The following is a 19,800-nucleotide window of genomic DNA, read 5'->3' on the forward strand; positions in this document are numbered from 1 at the left end:
TGTTGCCGGTGATGTCTGGTGAGGACCTTCCTTACAACAGGCCTGCAAGCCCTCAGTCCAGCCTCTCTCAGCCTATTGCGGACAGTCTGAGCACTGATGGAGGGATTGTGCGTTCCTGGTGTAACTCGGGCAGTTGTTGTTGCCATCCTGTACCTGTCTCACGGGTGTGATGTCCGGATGTACCGATCCTGTGTAGGTGTTGTTACACGTGGTCTGCCACTGTGAGGATGATCAGCTGTCCATCCTGACTCCCTTTAGTGCTGTCTTAGGCTTCTCACAGTACAGACATTCCAATTTATTGCCCTGGCCACATCTGCAGTCCTCATGCCTCCTTGCAGCATGCCTAAGGCACGTTCACGCAGTTGAGCAGGGACCCTGGGCATCTTTCTCTTGGTGTTGTTCAGTCAGTAGAAAGGCCTCTTTAGTGTCCTAAATTTTCATAACTGTGACCTTAATTGCCTACTGTCTGTAAGCTGTTAGTGTCGTAACGACGTTCCACATGTGCATGTTCATTAATTGTTTATGGTTCATTGAAAAAACATGGGAAACAGTGTTTAAACCCTTTACAATGAAGACCTGTGAAGCTATTTGGATTTTTACGAATTATCTTTGAAAGTCAGGGTCCTGAAAAAGGGACGTTTCTTTTTTTTCCTGAGTTTCCATATGTGTTATGTCATAGCTTTGCTCTCTTCACTACTATTCTACAACGTAGAAAAAAGAAATAAAACCCTCGAATGAGTAGTTGTCAACTTTAACTGATACTGTATATATATATATATATTTTTTAAAACATAATTTCAATACTGATTTAACAGGTGCAGCAGAACCCTCAGCAGCTCTAATCCCCACAGCTATGCATGCATTGGGATTGGTTCAGACTACAAAACGCCCCACAAATGTCTACATTTCTCTTTGATGATACCCATCATATTATAGTGACAGCGACGTTGTCGAGCCTGTTCTTCTAGCAGAGATAAGGCATCTCAGCCAGTCCGGACTCTCCTCACTTCTCACCCATTCATTTCAGAGGTTGTCCGTCACCTCATAGGGCTGGTGTGTGGTGATAAGACTCCAGGAATGTAGCCCATTAGGACCATGGAAGAACATATTCCAGTATCCACCCTGGACCGCTTGAAGCAGCCTGGTCAATAACACTTACCTCACATGGAAATTCAAATTATGTTCATGCATTTCAACTTAATTAGAGAGAGCTCAAGTTCATCAGTCAGATCCATGGACCAAATATTCAAAAAAATATGGCACTGATTGGACACTGCTGTATATCGGTTTTACTGAAAATACAGCCGGTCTCAGTCAATTCAACGTCCATTCCCTGTTGGATCAATGTAATTTCATTGAAATGATGTGGAAACAACGTTGATTCAATCAGTGTGCGTTTACATGTATCAAACATATCACTCACAAATCAGAAATGTTTTACCACAGTACCTGCACAGGTCCGTGGACGAATCCGTGTCATTCTCTCCCCCCACAGTTCAGTCTCAAATCAGTGAGTGCGACCGCCCCAAACCCCAGAGGGGAGTCCTTTAAATACAGCCCATTTCTCTCATCATCCAGAGTTTAATGGTGACGCTCAAATTAAAACATAGTTCTGACACTCAAGACCTACAGTAGCCCCCCCATGACAACACAGGCCGCAGAGACCCCTGCCCCTAAGCTGGGACCTGGAGCTTTCACCAACCATTTGTCCTGGTCTTCTTACACAAACATGATTGCTAGAGATTTCCTGAAACTTCTGGGTGACAGTAGCCAAGGGGAAGGACTTATGTTGATATGAAACCACCTTTATCATATTCATACTCTAGACTAATGCTGTAGGACACCACAATATCATCGACCATGTATTCATCAACCGAGGGAGACAGTAAAGCATACATGAACAGGACAGACACCGGTTTAACAATATTAATAGTTTACCATTTTATATACAAGGATGCTTAAAGTCCATTCCTTATGCATTAAGATCTGATTTCAATTACCTGATTAGCCTAAGGTAGGAATCCCATCAAAAAACATTCACCCCTTCCATTTTAATCACATACAGTTCAGCTTTTGAAGGGTAACAGTTAGCATGTACAATGTGCAAAATTGTAGTCTTACCAATTTGACACATACAAAAACAGTTCATCTACAATACGTTTCAATCAAATGTTTCTATTTCAGTCATTAAAGTTCCGCTGTCATGTATTAATGTCCTCCCAGTGAACTGGGGTTAGGTTGGTGTTCTCTATGGCACGTTGATGATGTAATGGGACTTCAATACAACTTCTCGTTGAGAAATGTTGAAATACTCAGCCAGCGTATTACATTTTGGCAAACAACCCCTTAAAACCTAAAGACAGACAGTTTCACTATTTAGTATTCAGACACAGAAAGCACCCCTCGCAGACACAGAAAGCACCTCTCGCCAGTTTAATACCTACCGGTGAGCCCTAATCATATTTCCATACATATACACCAGTATCAAAAGTATGTTGTAGTATTATAGTATTACACAGTAATATCCAGCATATCGTGTATCAAGCCCCAGGGTTAAGAGTATTTACCAAGGCTGGTCTCGCCATCAGTTATATTTGGAGCTAGCTGTGATGATGGTGACTCGCAGCTGTTTCTGTAGAGATTCCATACCATGTTCACATACTTTGTCTTCCCCTGTAGAAATGGAATAAACCAGGGTTTCTGAAACTGTCCTCAGGACCCCAAGGGCTGCACGTTTTGGTTTTTGCCCTAGCAATACACAGCTGATTCAAATAATCAACTAATCGTCAAGCTTTAATAATTGGAATCAGTCGTGTAGTACTAGCACACAAAAAAAAAAAACGTGCACTGAGTGTGGGAAACGCTGGAATAACCTATGGACCAGTTTTGGATGAACTCATATGGCAACATCACATACCCTAAAACACAAAACCACTCAACCTACAGTACGCCTTAAAAAATACGACAGTCTGACCATAGAAAGCCATGCAGACATGCAGACACACACATGTTGAAGGGCTGACGCGCACACACACACACACACATACAGAAAGTTTGTGTAGCAGCATAGTTTTTAGGTGTCCTCAGCGGTGACGTCCAGCTTCCGCTGAGGGATGTAAACGGTTTTGGTGCCCGCTGGCGCCGTGTGTCCATGGCTGGTGGTTACCACGGTAGCCAGCGGGGTGTGGAAGAAACTGTGCTGGGGGAGGACCGTCCCTTTGGGCGTGGTCATCTGAAGAGGAGGAGAGAAAGAAAACGACAGAGAAGTTAGCTGTTTACAATCAAAATCACACCTCGTTTATATAATCAGTGAAGCTAGTTACCCAAGCACTGAACCAGCAGCACACCATTAGCAATTAGGGAGGAAGGGTTTGCCTTTGACTGTTTGTGTGTGTGACAAGATTATTGGGGCGTGAGGCTGTGTGTGTAAGTATGCTGTCTGTATGTGTGACCCAGTGTTTGTGTGGATGTATGTATGCAAGCATGTATCTCACCTGCTGTAGGCTGATTAGCGTGAGTGGTTGCCCGCCCGGGCCGGTCATCTGATGTTGGACTGGCACGGGGGACATGGGCTTAACGAACACCATGCCGCCCCTCTGATGCAGGCCCAGGTGGGGAGGCAGGGGGCTGGGCATGGAGCTGGGGTGCTCCGGGGTGTGGCAAGTGCTAGGGCTGTAAGTGGGCACAGAGCCAGGCCCAGGGATGAGGCCCAGGTTCTGCAGGGTAAAGTTGAGGATGGCAGGGCTGGGGAAGCGGTGTCCCTGGGCAGAGAAGGGCGAGGAGGGGGGAGGCCGGTGGAGGGGGAGGCTGGTGGGGGTGAACTCCTGGATCGGGGGAGGTCTAGAGCCTGGGAAGGAGAGAGGAAAGACATAGTTAATTACAGTCATAAGATACAGATTTCCAATTTGAATAGAGTTTAAGTCATCTGATACCGAATGCTTGTATGCTTTACTCAAGGTCCTCAGAAAAAAATAAACAAAAAGACAGTTCAAATTTGCATTCGTGTGTGTACTGACTGAAAAAATGTTAAAGGTGTGTATACCTGCGGTGGGTGTGTGGTAGATGTTGTAGGTGGGTGTGAAGGCTTTGCTGCTCTCTGTGTTGTGGTCTTTGTAGCTGAAGAGTGACTGCTGGGAGATGGGGATCAGGTAGCCAGTGGGGATCAGAGTCTGGAACCCGACAGAGAGACAGACAGAGAAAAGAGTCATTAAGACAGTATTATGGACGCAACGATTCACATCGGTCCCAGATTCAAATGTTGAAGATACAAGTGCGTTGGTCTTCAGACTCAGACCAAATGTAGCATGCATTTGTCAGAAAATCGATTCAAACGTTACGAGTCACTGGTTCATAAGTTTAATACATTCTTTCTACATCCGAAAACACAGCTTATCTTTTGTGTCGAACTGCACGTAACTCTTTTGACAGTCATTGCTCTATAAGTAATTTTGCACGCCGAACAACTCCAGGCAATATCAGTAGCCTAGTCAAACTGCGCACTGTGCCCAGCTTCACGTGCTGACCAACGCGAGTTGGTCTTGCAAATCTGTGTGGCACATTCAGCATTCAAATACTAAAATGGCTTGCATGATATTAAGATTGTGACAACCTTTGTGATTTGCTAGATTTTTGTTATATACAGTTGAAGTTGGAAGTTTACATAAATCTTGGCCAAATACATTTAACTCAGTTTTTCACAATTCCTGACATTTAATCCTAGTAAAAATCCTAGTAAAAATTCCCTGTCTCAGGTCAGTTACGATCACCACTTTACTTTAAGAATGTGAAATGTCAAAATAATAGTTGAGAGATTTATTTTAGCTTTTATTAATTTCATCACATTCCCAGTGGGTCAGAAGTTTACATACACTCAATTAGTATTTGGTAGCATTGCATTTAAATTGTTAAACTTGGGTCAAACGTGTCAGGTAGCTTTCCACAAGCTTCCACAATAAGTTGGGTGAATTTTGTCCCATTCCTCCTGACAGAGCTGGTTTAACCGAGTCAGGTTTGTAGGCCTCCTTGCTCACACACTTTTTCAGTTCTGCCCACAAATTGATCTATAGGATTGAGGTCAGGGCTTTGTGATGGCCGCTCCAATACCATGACTTTGTTGTCCTTAAGCCATTTTGCCACAACTTTGGAAGTATGCTTGGGGTCATTGTCCATTTGGAAGACCCATTTGCAACCAAGCTTAAACTTCCTGACTGATGTCTTGAAATGTTGCTTCAATATATCCACATAATTAATCGGTCGCCCTATGTAAAACTAGCCAACTTCAACTGTATGCGCTGTTGAAAATGCTGTTTTACCGGCTATCAGAAACAACTCTCATCTGGCTATACCTGCTGAAGGGGCTTATAATTTTGATTATTCAGGTTCACCATCAGCAATATTTTTTTCTTTAAACGATCAGCATACCAAACATTAGGAACACCTTCCTAATAGAGTTGCACCTCCACCATTTCCCCTCTGAACAGCCTCAATTCATCAGGGCATGGACTCTACAAGGTGTTGAAAGCATTCCACAGGGATGCTGGCCCATGTGTCAAGTTGGCTGGAAGTCCTTTGGGTGATACACACGGGAGACTGTTGAGCTTAAACTCAGCAGCATTGCAGTTCCTGACAGAAACAGGATGCGCTTGGCACCTAACTACCATAGCCTGTTCGAAGGCACTTAAATCTTTTGTCTTGCCCATTCACCCTCTAAGTGGCACACATACACAATCCATGTCTCAACGCTTTAATATCCTTCTTTAACCTGTCTCCTCCTGTTCATCTACACTGATTGAAGTGGATTTAACAAGTGACATTAATAAGGGATCATAGCTTTCACCTGATCAGTCTATGTCATGGAAAGAGCAGGTGTCCTTAAAGTTTTGTATTTATTTAACCCTTATTTAACTAGGCAAGTCAGTTGAACAAATTCTTATTTACAATGACTGCCTACCCCGGCCAAACCCTAACGATGCTGGGCCAATGTGACTCCCTATCACGGCCGGTTGTGATACAGCCTGGAATCGAACCAGAGTCTGTAGTCACACACATCATGTATGTATATATATACATATGTGTGTATATATATACACACACATATATATATACACATACATACATATATACACACATATATATATACATACATATATATACACATACATATATATACATACATGATGTGTGTATACACATACATATGTATATATATACACACATATATACACACACACACATACATATATATATATATATATATATACATACATGATGTGTGTGTATACACATATATATATACACATATACACACACACACACACACACACACACATATATATACATACATGATAAGGTTACTAATTTCATAACGAGGACAGCAATCACTTTTGCGAGGCACACTGCATGGCCAAAGCGAGAGATCACTCCATACAAATGTCCAAATGGTCAAAACCATTCAATTTTGAGATGGGGGTGAAATATATTCCAAAGTTGTGAAATATATTCATTGGCTATGTCATAGCTAATTTGTAAACAATAGATATTGATAAATGAGTGCAAAAAGTGAATTAGTGGGTGATGGTAATTTCAGAACCAAAGTGTGTGGGGGTGGGGGACAAAAAAACTCAGCTCAGGTACCTACATAGTACATACACCAAAGACATACATCACACACACTCAGAAGTCCGCTCAGACAGATCCAGCTCAGAGAAGCTCAGCTCATGGGCTTCATCATCAGCAGATTTTAATTTAGACTTCCACTGGCTGTGGCAGAGCCCCAAGACATCTATATAAGGTGGTGTCAGAGGGCCCAAAAAATTGCCAAAGATTACAGCCACCCAAGCCATAGACTTACCCCTCCGCTACAGTCCGGCAAACGGTACCGGGGCATCGGCTCACGGGACCAACAGGCCATAAGACTACTAAATAGCCATAGGACTGCTAAATTGTTAATTAAATGGTCACCAGATCAATCGGCACAGACCCTATCTCGCACTGACTCTATGCACAATCACAAGACTATACATACCGTAATAGCTGGACTATTAAGCGCACCTGAATATAAACCGCACCCACTGAATTATTAAAAAATATGTATTTTGTACATAAATAAGCCGCACATGTCTATAAGCCGCAGGTGCCTACCGGTACATTGAAACAAATGAACTTTACACAGCCTTTAAACGAAACACGGCTTGTAACAAAAATAAATAGGCTTTAACGAAACACGGCTTGTAGCAAAAATTAAAACAGTAGCCTACCAAGAAAGTCATTGGTCACTATCTTCCTCCACCTGTGCACTGAAACCACTGAAGTCATCTCGTCGGAGTTGAATAGCCTCAGAATGGCTTCATCCGATGTTGGATCGTTTTCATTGTCGCTCTCGTCACTTTCATCCGGAGGCAAATACCCCGCTGAGCTCATGCTGCCCCTTCAACACGCAGCAGTCCAGCCTTTCGAAACCCGTTGATGATAGTGGATTTTTTGACAATGCTCCACACTGTCAGGACCCACTGGCAGACTTGACCATAAGTTGCTCTTCGCATGCGGCCTGTTTTAGTGAAGGATTTCTCCCCACTTGTCATCCAAGCCTCCCACTGAACATGGAGCGCCACCTTAAATGCACGATTTACACTGATGTGGAGTGGCTGCAAATACTTTGGGCCATCTGCTTTTCTTCCCTCTGAAAGCTTTTGTTGTCTTTCTGCACTGAGTCAGTTCCTCACGCTGCTGTTTCCAACGTCTTATCATCGACTCATTAAGGCCAAGCTCCCGTGCAGCAGCTCTATTTCCTTTTCCAACAGCCAGATTTATCGCCTTCAACTTGAAAGCTGCATCATATGCATTTCTCTGTGTCTTTGCCATGATGAGGTTAACAAAATGACTACTGTAATAAGAATGATGGGAGGTTTGAGCGCGCTCGATTTATGTCACATTATGTGACGGTGCTCAGCTTTTTGGCGGCATGAATCTTGTGAAAGCGGGAAAAATCCATAAATTAGCCGCGTCATTGTATAAACCGTGAGGTTCAAAGTGTGGGAATAAAGTAGCGGCTTATAGTCCGGAAATTACGGTACACACTCACACTGCACTGACACTCGCACAAAGCCCACACACATTCACATACTGTACATAACACACACGCGCACACCGACAATACAAACACGCGTTTATATTCTGCTGATACTCCATTCTTATTTGACTCTTATCTATCCTGACGCCGAGTCACTTTACCCTGCCTTCATGTAAATATCTACCTCGTACCCCTGCATATTGATCTGGTACGGGTACTCTCTGTATTGCTCCAGTTTTGTGTATTTTATTCCTTGTGTTACTATTTTTAAACTTAGCATTGTTGGGAAGGGCTTGTAAGCAAGCATTTCACGGTAAATACTACACCCGTTGTATTTTGAGCAGGTGACAAACATAATATTTTGGAATTTAAAAAATAATAATGTGTTTATGCAACAAATGTTTGCATTGAATCGTATCGCATTGATTCGTTCTCTAATCGTTTCAAACTAAAACGTATCGTTCCTGTATCGTATTGGAGCCCGTGAATCGAAAATATTGTTGAAAGGGACAGATGCACATACCTATATTTCTGGTATTACCAGTATCGGTATTTTAGCTATGTGTGTGTGTGTGTGTGTGTTTACCTCTGTGTGTAGGTGTTGAGGGTTCAGTGGAACAGCTCTGACCGGCGTGAGCCCTGCCTCGCTGTCTGAGGTTGCGACCTTCTCCTCCTTCTCCAGGAAGGTCTCCAGGTTCTGCTCCAGTGTCTGATTGGCTGCGACGGCCACTGAGCTCCCAGGGGTGTTGACGAACTCTGGGTCCAGGTGGAGGGCTCGGGGTGATGGACGGCTGGAGACGAGACCCCCGCGACGCGCCTTTAGACGAGCCTGGAGGATCTCACACAGCTTAGGAGACGTGTCCTGGAGGAGAGAAAGAGAGGTGGGTTAGCTTGGTATGACTGTTGCTATAACTATTTATCAGGCTTCTTTATTTGTATGTCATTGCCAAAGTTCTCTACTAGTGACAAGTCACCTCACATTCTGGTCAAAGTAGGTACAACTGAGCTGCGTAGAGGCAGAAGTAGCGTGTAAAGAACAGGTCTTACCCTGGTGCTAGGGTCAATCCTCTTGGCCTTGGAGGGGCTTTCCTCTGAAGTTCTCTCTGAACACACACGTTTTAATGCCGAGGGGCTGCTGGTTGGCAGCTTGTTCGTAGCAGACGAGTGGCCTTGCACTGTGACATCACTCGGGCTCCGCCCCGTCTTATCCTCGAAGGTCATAGAGCGCACAGCGAGGCTGGTTGGCTGAGGCCTGGTTAGGGGGTGTGGCCTTAAGGAGGAGGGGTGCATGTAGATGGCATAGGGACCGCCTCCCTGGTGTTGGGGCAGCAGCATAGGGATGAGGGGTGAACACTGGGCAGGGTGGAAGGACATTGCCCCAGTAGGTTGGGGGGTGAACTGTGCCCGTGGGGTGAGGTGGACAGTGCTGGCACAGGCTTCTGTGGGTGTTAATACTGGGGGCTGTGGAGCTCCTGGCTTTTTAGCAGCTTTCTGTTGATGAGCTGGCAGTGCCTCAGTCACAGTAACGGCAGACTTCGGTGTCCTGTCAACAACCCTGGAATGGGAAAAGACTCATTGTAACATCTGAGTTGAGGTTAACAAGGAAACGTACAACATTTCTGGTTAATTTAGAAGAACAAAGGATACGATAGCGCAATTTTTTATTTTAACCTTTATTTAACTAGGCAAGTCAGTTAAGAACAAATTCTTATTTTCAATGACGGCCTAGGAACTGCCTGTTCAGGGGCAGAACGACAGATGTGTACCTTGTCAGCTTGGGGATTTGAACTTGCAACCTTTCGGTTACTAGACCAACTCTCTAACCACTAGGCTACCCTGCCACCAATGAGAATCAGGCAGAACTTACTTGTTTGATTGCTGGTCAAGCTGGAACTTACAGATGGCCGCTAGTTGGGCCATTTTGGTGGGAAAGAACTCACTGCTCGAGGAATCATCTGAAAAGAAAAACAGAAGCTAATTTACACACCCAACTCTCAGTAAAAACATCTGAATAATATCCCAGACTCTATCTAAATATCTCCCAGGACTTACTCTTGACAGGGCTGGTGGGGGCTGAGTTGATCTTGCGCCGGTCTTCCTGGATGCTCTTGGCCAGTTTGATGAGGGAGGGGTGGCGGGTGAAGCTGCGTTTACTCCCCGGAGAGGAGAAGAGATTTTTGGCACAGTTGTCCACGGAGGTACGAGACTCTGGTTTTCTCTTGGCAGTCGCTGTAGTGGCAGTGGTCTCTATGTGTGAATTGAAACACAAGATTTTGTCTGGTGAATGGGAGAGGCAGGTTGGACACCATTACAGGTTAAATGGTAACATAGTGTCTGACTCAAAAAGTTCATATAAACCACTAACTTGTATAGCAAAAGTTCAGCATAGCTTCAATGGCACAGGGTACTTCTATATCATGTTGAAATCAAGGCCTTGTGATAGTGTTATTATGTATGGTAACCCCTTCAAGTGAAGTATTATTGGGAAGACAGTGTGTTCTGATGAGTGCCTACCCTTCACACTGGGGAAGTCCTCAGGGCCAGTCCATTCAAAGGCAGGCTTCCTCCCCTTCTCCTCTGTCACATGGACCTTCTCTATCAGCTTCAGGCTCCGCAGCACGTTGGCTATATCATACAGCCTGCGGACCTTAGCTGCAAACACACAGACACACATTCAGACATTACTCATCATCACTAGATGAGGATCCTAAGGTCTTAAAGCACTTGAGGGAGCATCTCAGTGTGCAGACTTACTTATTGCGCCAACTACACACTCAACTTGTATGACAAAGCTTGTGTATCCTAGCTAAAAATGGGCTGAGAGAACAGATTTGCTAGTTATTAATTATGTTATATACAGACTTCCACAGGCTGTGCCAGAGGCATGAAGGACTGTTTTGCCCTTAAAGGCTCAACACTCACTCTTGAACTTGCTCTTGTCCTGATCAGCCACCTGGTCCTCTCCAATGAGGATCCTGGCAGCCACATCCAAACTGACCACCCGAGGTGTGGACACCAGGAACAACATGACAAACTTCTGGCTCATCACCCTCAGAGACTTGTCCTTCCTGCTGTTCACTGAGGCTGGAGAGAACACAAGTGAATAATAGCAAGGTTATTGCATAGCCAAGACCATGGTCACTCAGTTCAGCCGACTAAAACAAGAAATATCTACAGGGGAAACTTTTTTTCTACAAAATCCTTGCCATACAGGGTCAATCAATTGCATGCTACATATTACGAACAATTGTATTAATATATCTTAATCAAATGAGGTTAATCCTGGCCTCTCACCTGCTTTAAACTCCACCCCAGGAAGCTCAACAAAGAACATCTCCTTCTGGCCCTGTTCTCCTCCCTCCACCTCCTCGTTCTCTTTCTCCTCACCGTCCGAGTCCAACTCCTTTTCCAGGCTGCGCTGGCGGATCTGCTGCATCTGTTGCCCGTAGCGATGCTCCTCGCCCACCTGCCGCAACTTGGCCAGGGTCTGTGGTAGGTTAGCGCGCCCATGCCACGTGTAGCGATTCTTGGCTAGCCGGCTGACCATGTGCAAGCTCTCCAGCACATTCATGATGTCATAGATGCGCCTGCGCTCCACATCTGTTCGGCCAGAGAAGAGAGAATGTGAGTTGAATGAACAGGAGTAAAGTGGTCTTGTTTGTATACTGTTTGTCTCTAGTTTGCAACTGCTTATTTACAGCATCAACATATAGGCCTCAACTTAGGGAATACATGCTGTATTTATTGCATTCTTCAAAAAAATATGAAAATATAAGGGTAACACAGCTTTATTCTGAGAAGAAAATGGGAATAAAGAAAGACAGTGGAGAGACAGAAGTAAAACAGGACGTACTAAGCTCTGTGGCAACATCATCCAGACTGATGTCGTTGTTGAGGGCAGGGTTGGGATAATCAGGGTAGCGGGCCAGGAACTTGTGACAGAGCAAACCCAGACTCTTCTCTTTTCTGCTGATCTGTTTCTCCCCTTCCTCTCCAAGCTCGTGGTCCTATGGGTGAATAGGAAAAAGATCAAACAGGCAATCAATACATTTCTCAGGTCTTAGCTGCAGACTCATGTGTGTGTGTGTGTATTATTTTACCATGGCATCCCCTCCCTCAGAGTCCATACACAGCTCTTTCTCTCTGTTCCTGATCTCAGGGCTGGCAGCGCTCATCAGCATTTTCAAATTGGAGGTTGGGGTCCAAGGCTCACCAGTCCCAGTCTCCCTTCCTTTAGTTGGGGTCATAAGGGGTCCCATGTTGGATTGAATCTCTGTTAGCACAGTGCCTTGGGTAGATGCTTTCCTTGGTGTTTTTGTCAGTGCTTGTGGCTCTGCAAAGACATTCCCCTGTTGGAGAAAGTAAATGGCAAAGATTATTTAAGGATCACTGGATGTCACGGTTAGAGTTAGTTATGTAACAGTCAGTCAAATACCCTTGAACATACATATACAGCATATTAACTACTATATAAACAATAAGATAGGAACCTGGATTTAAAAATCAACAGAAACATGTAGTAGATAGCTATTACTAACCTTGTGATTAGAGGTGGTGGTTTGAGTTGTATGTCTCAGATACTGGGACTCCGGTGAAGTGCTCGACATTTTCCAACTAAATTTCAATTTAAAACAAAGAATGTAAGACTGAAATGTGCTAACAAAAAAGCAGTGTCTAGCTAGTTAGATCAATAACAGTTAACGTCAGCAAGCAAACCAATGTATTTGATGCACTCAATCCAAGTTTCACAAAACGTTATAGGCTTAGTTACCGTTTCTTAACTGCATTATATTTCTTCGGTGTTAACATACTAACGATATAGCTAGCAGCTACGCTTCTAATTCAATCACATTTTCCAAATAATACCGTGCCTCTAGGTTGATTTTAAATAGATTAATATTAAAAATCGAATCGAATCAAAATATCACAGTTAACGCTTGGCGGTAACTGACATGCACTCCGTCGAATGATCAAGCAAAACCGCTTCAACGACACGCCTATTTTGCGGCAAGTAACCAGTAAGAATGAAGCGGGCGATGACCTGAATCGAATTCGGACCGTCCCGCGCAGGTAAATATTTTTTTTAAATCTTGGCGCGGAATGTGCAGACATTCCAGTGACACAACCCGGAACATTGAAATGTGACATACACGGGTCATTTGTGCTACTTTACATAGCTTATAGTGCACGAAAGCAAGTCCGCAGGAATACATTTGCGTAACAAAATGTTGTTACACGTTAATAAAGGCTGGGCAGAACAAATTGTATCGCTTTCCAACTAGTTTGTTGGCCAGCTAATGAGCTTTGCGAGCGCGGGTCAATGCTGCCACTGCACCCTTTTCTAAAAAGCTGGCTCGCTAGCTATAACTACGTCTTCCAAAAACAGCTACATTTTTTGCTAGCTATACGTCACAAATACGCGCCTTAATACTTCATAAGAGGTGTATTAAATGTTAGAAACTACAAATGCACATTTATTTACATGAGATCCCATGCAATTTGGATAGCAATAGCTAGCTGACCAGCTAGTTACGTACAGTAAGGCGCGGGTTAACTAGACTCCAACAAATGGTGTACAGTACAGTTGCTAGCTTGCTAAAGATGGGGAATAAAGATCTGACTGACAATCACAGTCCCATAAAGAGAAATGATGAACACAAATATATGTAGTTACTTACCCTATAGCACAGGTTACATTTGTGCCCCTCTCAAATTCTTGTTTGCATCCCCTTGCAAAGTCAAGCAGCTAAAGGCATTGGTAATAAACGTGTGCTTTGCTATTGGCTGACAAAACAATCCTAATATCTTGAAAAAAAAATTAAAAGTTGTTAATGTCCCCATGCAATTTCGGAACCAGCCGATCAGCTAATTCAACACTAACGGTGTAAAAGGAGAGCCAAAAGGACTTTTGCCCTGTAGTCCTACCCAAGTGAGTAAAATACGTTGATTTGAGGACCATTTCATTTGTCCCGCCTAGTTTCACGCGTACAGAACGCCCAGAACTCCCCCCACGGGATAGAGCCAACCACCACAATTTGAAACTACTCACACAACGCCTGATCCCACGAGTTTACATTAAACGCTGCACGGATATCTTGCCAGAAACTTGGCATAAAGCCAATTCAATTTTGGCAACCATTAAATTAGGCTACGTCTATTTCAACATGTCTACATAGTTTATTTTTCCTCTGATTTTGGCGAAGAAGAAAACACGAATATACGGCAAAGGTGGCTGGTTCGAGGATCTATATCAGGACGGGCTCATTGTAATGGCTGGAATGGGGTTTTAATACGGAGTCAAACCCCTCAGACATTTTTATTTTTTAAATGTTTTATTTCACCTTTATTTAACCAGGTAGGCTAGTTGAGAACAAGTTCTCATTTGCAACTGCGACCTGGCCAAGATAAAGCATAGCAGTGTGAACAGACAACACAGAGTTACACATGGAGTCAACAATTAACAAGTCAATAACACAGTAGAAAAAAAAGGGGAGTCTATATACATTGTGTGCAAAAGGCATGAGGAGGTAGGCGAATAATTACAATTTTGCAGATTAACACTGGAGTGATGAATGATCAGATGGTCATGTACAGGTAGAGATATTGGTGTGCAAAAGAGCAGAAAAGTAAATAAATAAAAACAGTATGGGGATGAGGTAGGTGAAAATGCGTGGGCTATTTACCAATAGACTATGTACAGCTGCAGCGATCGGTTAGCTGCTCAGATAGCAGATGTTTGAAGTTGGTGAGGGAGATAAAAGTCTCCAACTTCAGCGATTTTTGCAATAAGGAAACCACATGTTTGACTCCGTTCCAAAACTCCATTCCAGCTATTACAATGAGCCCGCCAATCTCTAATATAAAGTACCCACGATATACTTATATAATAGTACCATAGTTTCTAGTACCATATCGATGTAGCCAATCTGTAAAATGTTACCATATCATGGATACATGCAGACTAGCAGACGATAACATGCCGTTTCAATTTGTTGGAGAAAAAATTGAACGAAGTAAAAAGTATATCATACATATATCACCATAAAATACTAAAACGTATGGCACCAATGTCATTTTTTAACGATTCATTGGGATTGGTGTTTTATTTTGTGAATTTACTCAGAGGGAGACTGGGAGATACAATTTGTGATACAATTTGCACAGATTGGCTCTCGGCATGAGACATTCGATACAATGTCGCTAGGTGTCACCAAAACCATTCTATCTGTCAGTATCCATGGAAACGGATGGCGCAGGGGAGCTGGTGGAGAAAACGCTGGGCGCATTGGGCGCGCGGGTCCAGTGAAGTGACGTGATGTTATCGATTGAGGAGAGAGTGGGACTTTGCTGAGCAAAGCGAAGCATCAAGAAGGGAAGGGAAAGAAGGGAAGGTAAGCGAGTGACGTGCTGTAGGGAGCAGTTCGTCCTTGAAGGGAAACATTACATTCGCTGCTGATGTGTTGGGTGAGTAGATACTCCGAACATTTTACTTAAATTCCATCTATTGAAAAAATATATTTTTAGTTAGGTTACGTCTATTTCAACAGCTTTCCATAGTTTATTTTCCACCTTTAATTTTGGTGAGCGACCCCATGTCAGAGTAAAGGAAATGCAGCACCTGCCTTAGCAGGATTTCTGCAGGGTGATATACCATCATTGATATGCATCTTGTATGTTTTGTGTTTATTATTTGGAAGTGTTTGTGCAGAAATTGCCGAGGGCTTGCTTTGCATAATTGATTTAGCTACAATCGTTAGTTTAATACACTATATAACTATTGCATTCTGCTCATGCGACGCACTATGCACATGCCCAATACAACTCTTACTTTTGGTTTATATGAAGCTCGAGCTCGAGAACCTGCCATTTCATACTGAAAAACTGAAAACTATTATTATTATTATTATTAAAACTCATGCATTATGTTTATTTTTTTTTACATAACATTCTAAGGTATCCAGCCTAGACCTCAGTTAGTAGCCTACCAGCCTTATTTGATTTCTTGTCAGCAATTTATGCAGTTACTTCCAATGTAGTATAAGTATAGTATTCATATCATTGACACTTTATTGTCTGACATTATTGCGTATTCTTCAAGATAAATTCCAACGTATCATCAATAATTGAGTGCATGTAGCCTATACATTTGCAAGTAACATAATGGCCGATTTTGATGGGGTGGTGGCCACAAAAACAGCTGAACTAGTCACAAGTGTCCACAGTGACTCACCGGTCTGTGTACTGACATCCATACGCACACATGCAGAGAGAAAACAATGTGAAGTTTTATAGTTCATTTCCTGCAATTCTACACATTAAGCCATGGGGCGTAGAGAAAATGTTGCACTTTTAAAGCAAGTGTAATGCTATTCTACACATTTTGCCATGGGACTGAGAGAAAATATTAAAATTGTATAACTATTTTCATGCAATTCTACTCATTTTGCCAATTCAATCATGATTACTACACATTCACATAGCTGGCTAGACTAATTTACCAATCAATATTTTTTTGCTGACATGCTAATTGAATGAAGGTCAGTGATGGATGTAAAAAGAACCACATTTCAAAAAGGCACATTGTGTATTCTACTATTCTGAGTTCCTAAATAAAAACGGGCCATCTCATCCCTGCTGTAGAATATTGTTCCATGCTGTTGTCTAATTGGCAGCCTGGTTAAACTTTTCTTTTGACCCATCCAGTTGTGCAAAGGGAATAGTTTGGTGACTATATCACAGGTTAATCCAGCAGACTTTACAGGGCTCTTGAGATGCCCCAAAAATTCACCCCCTCTTGACACCGTAACTTCAATTTAACTCTGTTTTCTTTTTCTAAAACACACACACGCACCTGCTCCCAATCAGGATACCAGACTCTTCAGGGGCCTGTGAATTTGAAACAGCATCAGTGGTATTCCATTTTTCTCCTCATCTCTTATTTTTTTGTTTTTACAAACTGGGGTGTTTCGAAACTGGAATCCTTCCAGTGATTTTACAATGGAGGAATGTTGGCCCTGTGTGAATAGGGAGCCATGATAATATCCAGGGAGGAGATTAGAGGTTTTCGCTCTGGGTGAAGGCTTGAGGAGAGAGGGCCACCATGGTTCTGGGGCACCGGATCTCAGGGCCCCTGCTTCTATCCCCTGATGTTCAGTCTGGGTCAGCCTCAGTGGGCTAAAAACTGCAGCCGAGCGCCATGGAGTGAAGACATAACTGACTGAGCTAGCTCCACCCAGGACATACCCCCATGAGATAGCTTGTTGGGTGTTTTTTTTCTCACACAAAGTTGTTGGACCAATAGTGATTTTGGATGAAAGAGTGGGGGGAGGGTTTGAAGGACTTTGGAATAAGCAAGTATTTTTGTTTCTTGGAGAGGATATTTTTGAACAAAGAAGGGACAGTTGGATATTGTAGAAGGAAGAGAAAATGGAATCAGGAGCAGAAGCATCCCCACAGCATCACCAGAGGAAGAAACCTGTGATGCACGGCCTGGAAGACCAGAAAAGGGTGAGTGACCAAACCTCTATTTTCGCCCAATCTCCCTTTCAGATCTCTGCTAAATGTCTGTACCTTTTGACTTGAGCTCAGAGGAAGTCATATGAGAAAATCTCAAATTTAATTTTTTTTTTTTTTAACTTTTCAGTAGGTGCATTGTTGGGTAGAAAGTGTTGGTGTTTGCAGCTCTGAATATTGCTTGTATCCTGATCCGGCAAAGGAAAAATGATACATCATCCAATGATAGTGATGTGGGAAAAAATAATTAGAGTTACGTGTCGGGATATTATTTTTGACGATATATAGTATCGTATCGTTTTGACAATATCTCAATAAAATGTTTTTGCTAGTTGGCTGTACCTGCACCAAAACTCCAGTGTTTTTCCTTCATAATTTCTTCTCCATCTTCTTTTTAAATAGGGAGACAATTTGTTTTCAGCACTTTTTTTTCCCATGACTGATCAAAACTCGTTATCTCATGGCTCTCATCTCTGCAGCAGACATATGGTGAGCAATATGTTTGGACCATGGAATTGCAATAAAATCACAGTATTGAATCGCAATACTACAGTGTCTTCAGAAAGTATTCACACCCCTTGACTTTTTCAAAAACAAAATGTGTTACAGCCTGAATTTAAAATGGATTAAATGTAGATTTTCTTTTGTCAATACCCTATAATGTCAAAGTGGAATTGTGTTTTTAGATATATATATATATATATTTTTTACAAATGATTAAAAATGAAAAGCTGAAATGTCTTTAGTCAATAAGTATTCAACCTCCATTGTTATGGCAAGCCTAAATAAGTTCAGGAGTAAAAATGTGCTTAAGTCACATAATAAGTTGCATGGACTCACTCTGGTTCAGACCAAATATACACTGTTGCTTACCAAGAAGACAGGGAATATTCCTGAGTGGCCGAGTTACGGTTTTGACTTAAATCTGCTTGAAAATCTATGGCAAGGCCTGAAAATGTTGTCTAGCAATGATCAACAACTAATTTGACAGAGGTTGAAGAATTTTGAAAAGAAAAATGGGCAAATGTTGCACAATCCAGGTGTGGAAAGCTCTTAGAGACGTACCCAGAAAGACCCACAGCTGTAATTGCTGCCAACAGTGATTCTAACACGTATTGAATACTTATCTAATCACAATGTATTCGTTTTTTATTTGATTAATTCTTAACAAATGTTGGAATTTTTCTTCCACTCTTGAGTATTTTTACAAATCAATTTTAATCCCACTTTGTAACACAACAAAAAGTGGAAAAAGTCAAAGGGGTATGAATACTTTCTGAAGGAACTGTAAGTATTGTGATAATATCGATCGTATTGTGAAGTCCCTGGCAATTCCCAGCCCTATCCAATGACCATATCAATCTGAGATATCTTATGTGACTATACTTAGACAAGTTTAGAGTCTTACAGAGCCTTTCTGCGGGGGCAACCCCACCCCTAAGTGCTGTGATTTATGATTGGCTGTCGCAGAGGATGTCCCATACCATCTGGCCCAATGGTGGCATCAGCTGTAACTGGGGCTTAATTGACTTGTGTATTGATGCATGTATGTCTTTAATGGCTGCTTAGAAATGCATGTGGGCACCACCAGCATCAGAAAAAAAATTGACGTTAGACATTATAACTGCCAGTGACTGAATGCATTTGAATGCTTATGGTGCATCATTGACCTTCTCACCAAGCCAGAGGGTTCTCCCATCTGCATAAGTGCTATTTGAAAAACCAACAAGAGCAAGGAAAGCCCCCCCCCCCATGTTTAATAAGAGGAACTTGTATTGTGATAGCTACAATGATATTAGTATGCATGGGTGCGTGCGTGTGCTTTGTGTCCATTTTGAGGTAGAAGGGGAGAGGGAGGGAAGCATATCCTCCATCTGCTTTGTCCTCTGACAGAGGGTGATGGTGATGGGGGGTAGAACTCACTGGGGTATGGAGCCGGTAGCAATCTTCATCTACCATGTAGTTGAGAGTGGGACGGGACAAATGGGTCCAACACCCCTCGTGTCACGTACGGTATGGAATACTCCTAGTAAGACCCACAATTTTTCTCAGTAATACACCCCTTGCTACAGCCCCTGTCAGTCTCTCACCCCCAGCTCCTGTGATGTATGCCTGCACCAATGCCTTCTAATGACTCCTGGAAGGGTGGATGGGAGGCCCCAATCACTGATCCTGTGTGGGCAAAATAAATCTCTGTGTTGACTCAGATTACTTTTCAT

General features: G+C 42.8%; 2 protein-coding genes across 3 annotated transcripts in view; one reads left to right on the forward strand and one right to left on the reverse strand.

The window, feature by feature from the left end:
• LOC118398987 (tax1-binding protein 1 homolog A-like) overlaps nucleotides 1-19,800 on the forward strand; it is a 259,070-nt gene that overhangs the window by 183,553 nt on the left and 55,717 nt on the right.
• Nucleotides 1,917-14,270, reverse strand: LOC118393646 (transcription factor E2F8-like). Of its 2 annotated transcripts, none has more exons than XM_035786532.2 (14): nucleotides 13,747-14,270; nucleotides 12,607-12,682; nucleotides 12,169-12,417; nucleotides 11,922-12,075; nucleotides 11,363-11,668; nucleotides 10,991-11,152; nucleotides 10,583-10,720; nucleotides 10,121-10,315; nucleotides 9,936-10,023; nucleotides 9,116-9,623; nucleotides 8,655-8,930; nucleotides 4,043-4,169; nucleotides 3,495-3,847; nucleotides 1,917-3,232 (listed from the first exon to the last, which is right to left on the reverse strand). In XM_035786532.2, the coding sequence occupies exons 2-14, from the start codon at nucleotides 12,673-12,675 to the stop codon at nucleotides 3,074-3,076; spliced, it is 2,784 nt and encodes a 927-aa protein (XP_035642425.1). In that variant the 5' UTR covers nucleotides 12,676-12,682; nucleotides 13,747-14,270; the 3' UTR covers nucleotides 1,917-3,073. The 2 variants fall into 2 exon arrangements, with proteins under 2 accessions (XP_035642425.1, XP_035642424.1); XM_035786531.2 differs by lacking the exon at nucleotides 13,747-14,270 and adding an exon at nucleotides 12,840-12,991.

The sequence above is a fragment of the Oncorhynchus keta genome, chromosome 20 (assembly GCF_023373465.1).
Source record: "Oncorhynchus keta strain PuntledgeMale-10-30-2019 chromosome 20, Oket_V2, whole genome shotgun sequence".
NCBI classification, from domain to species: Eukaryota; Metazoa; Chordata; class Actinopteri; order Salmoniformes; family Salmonidae; genus Oncorhynchus; species Oncorhynchus keta.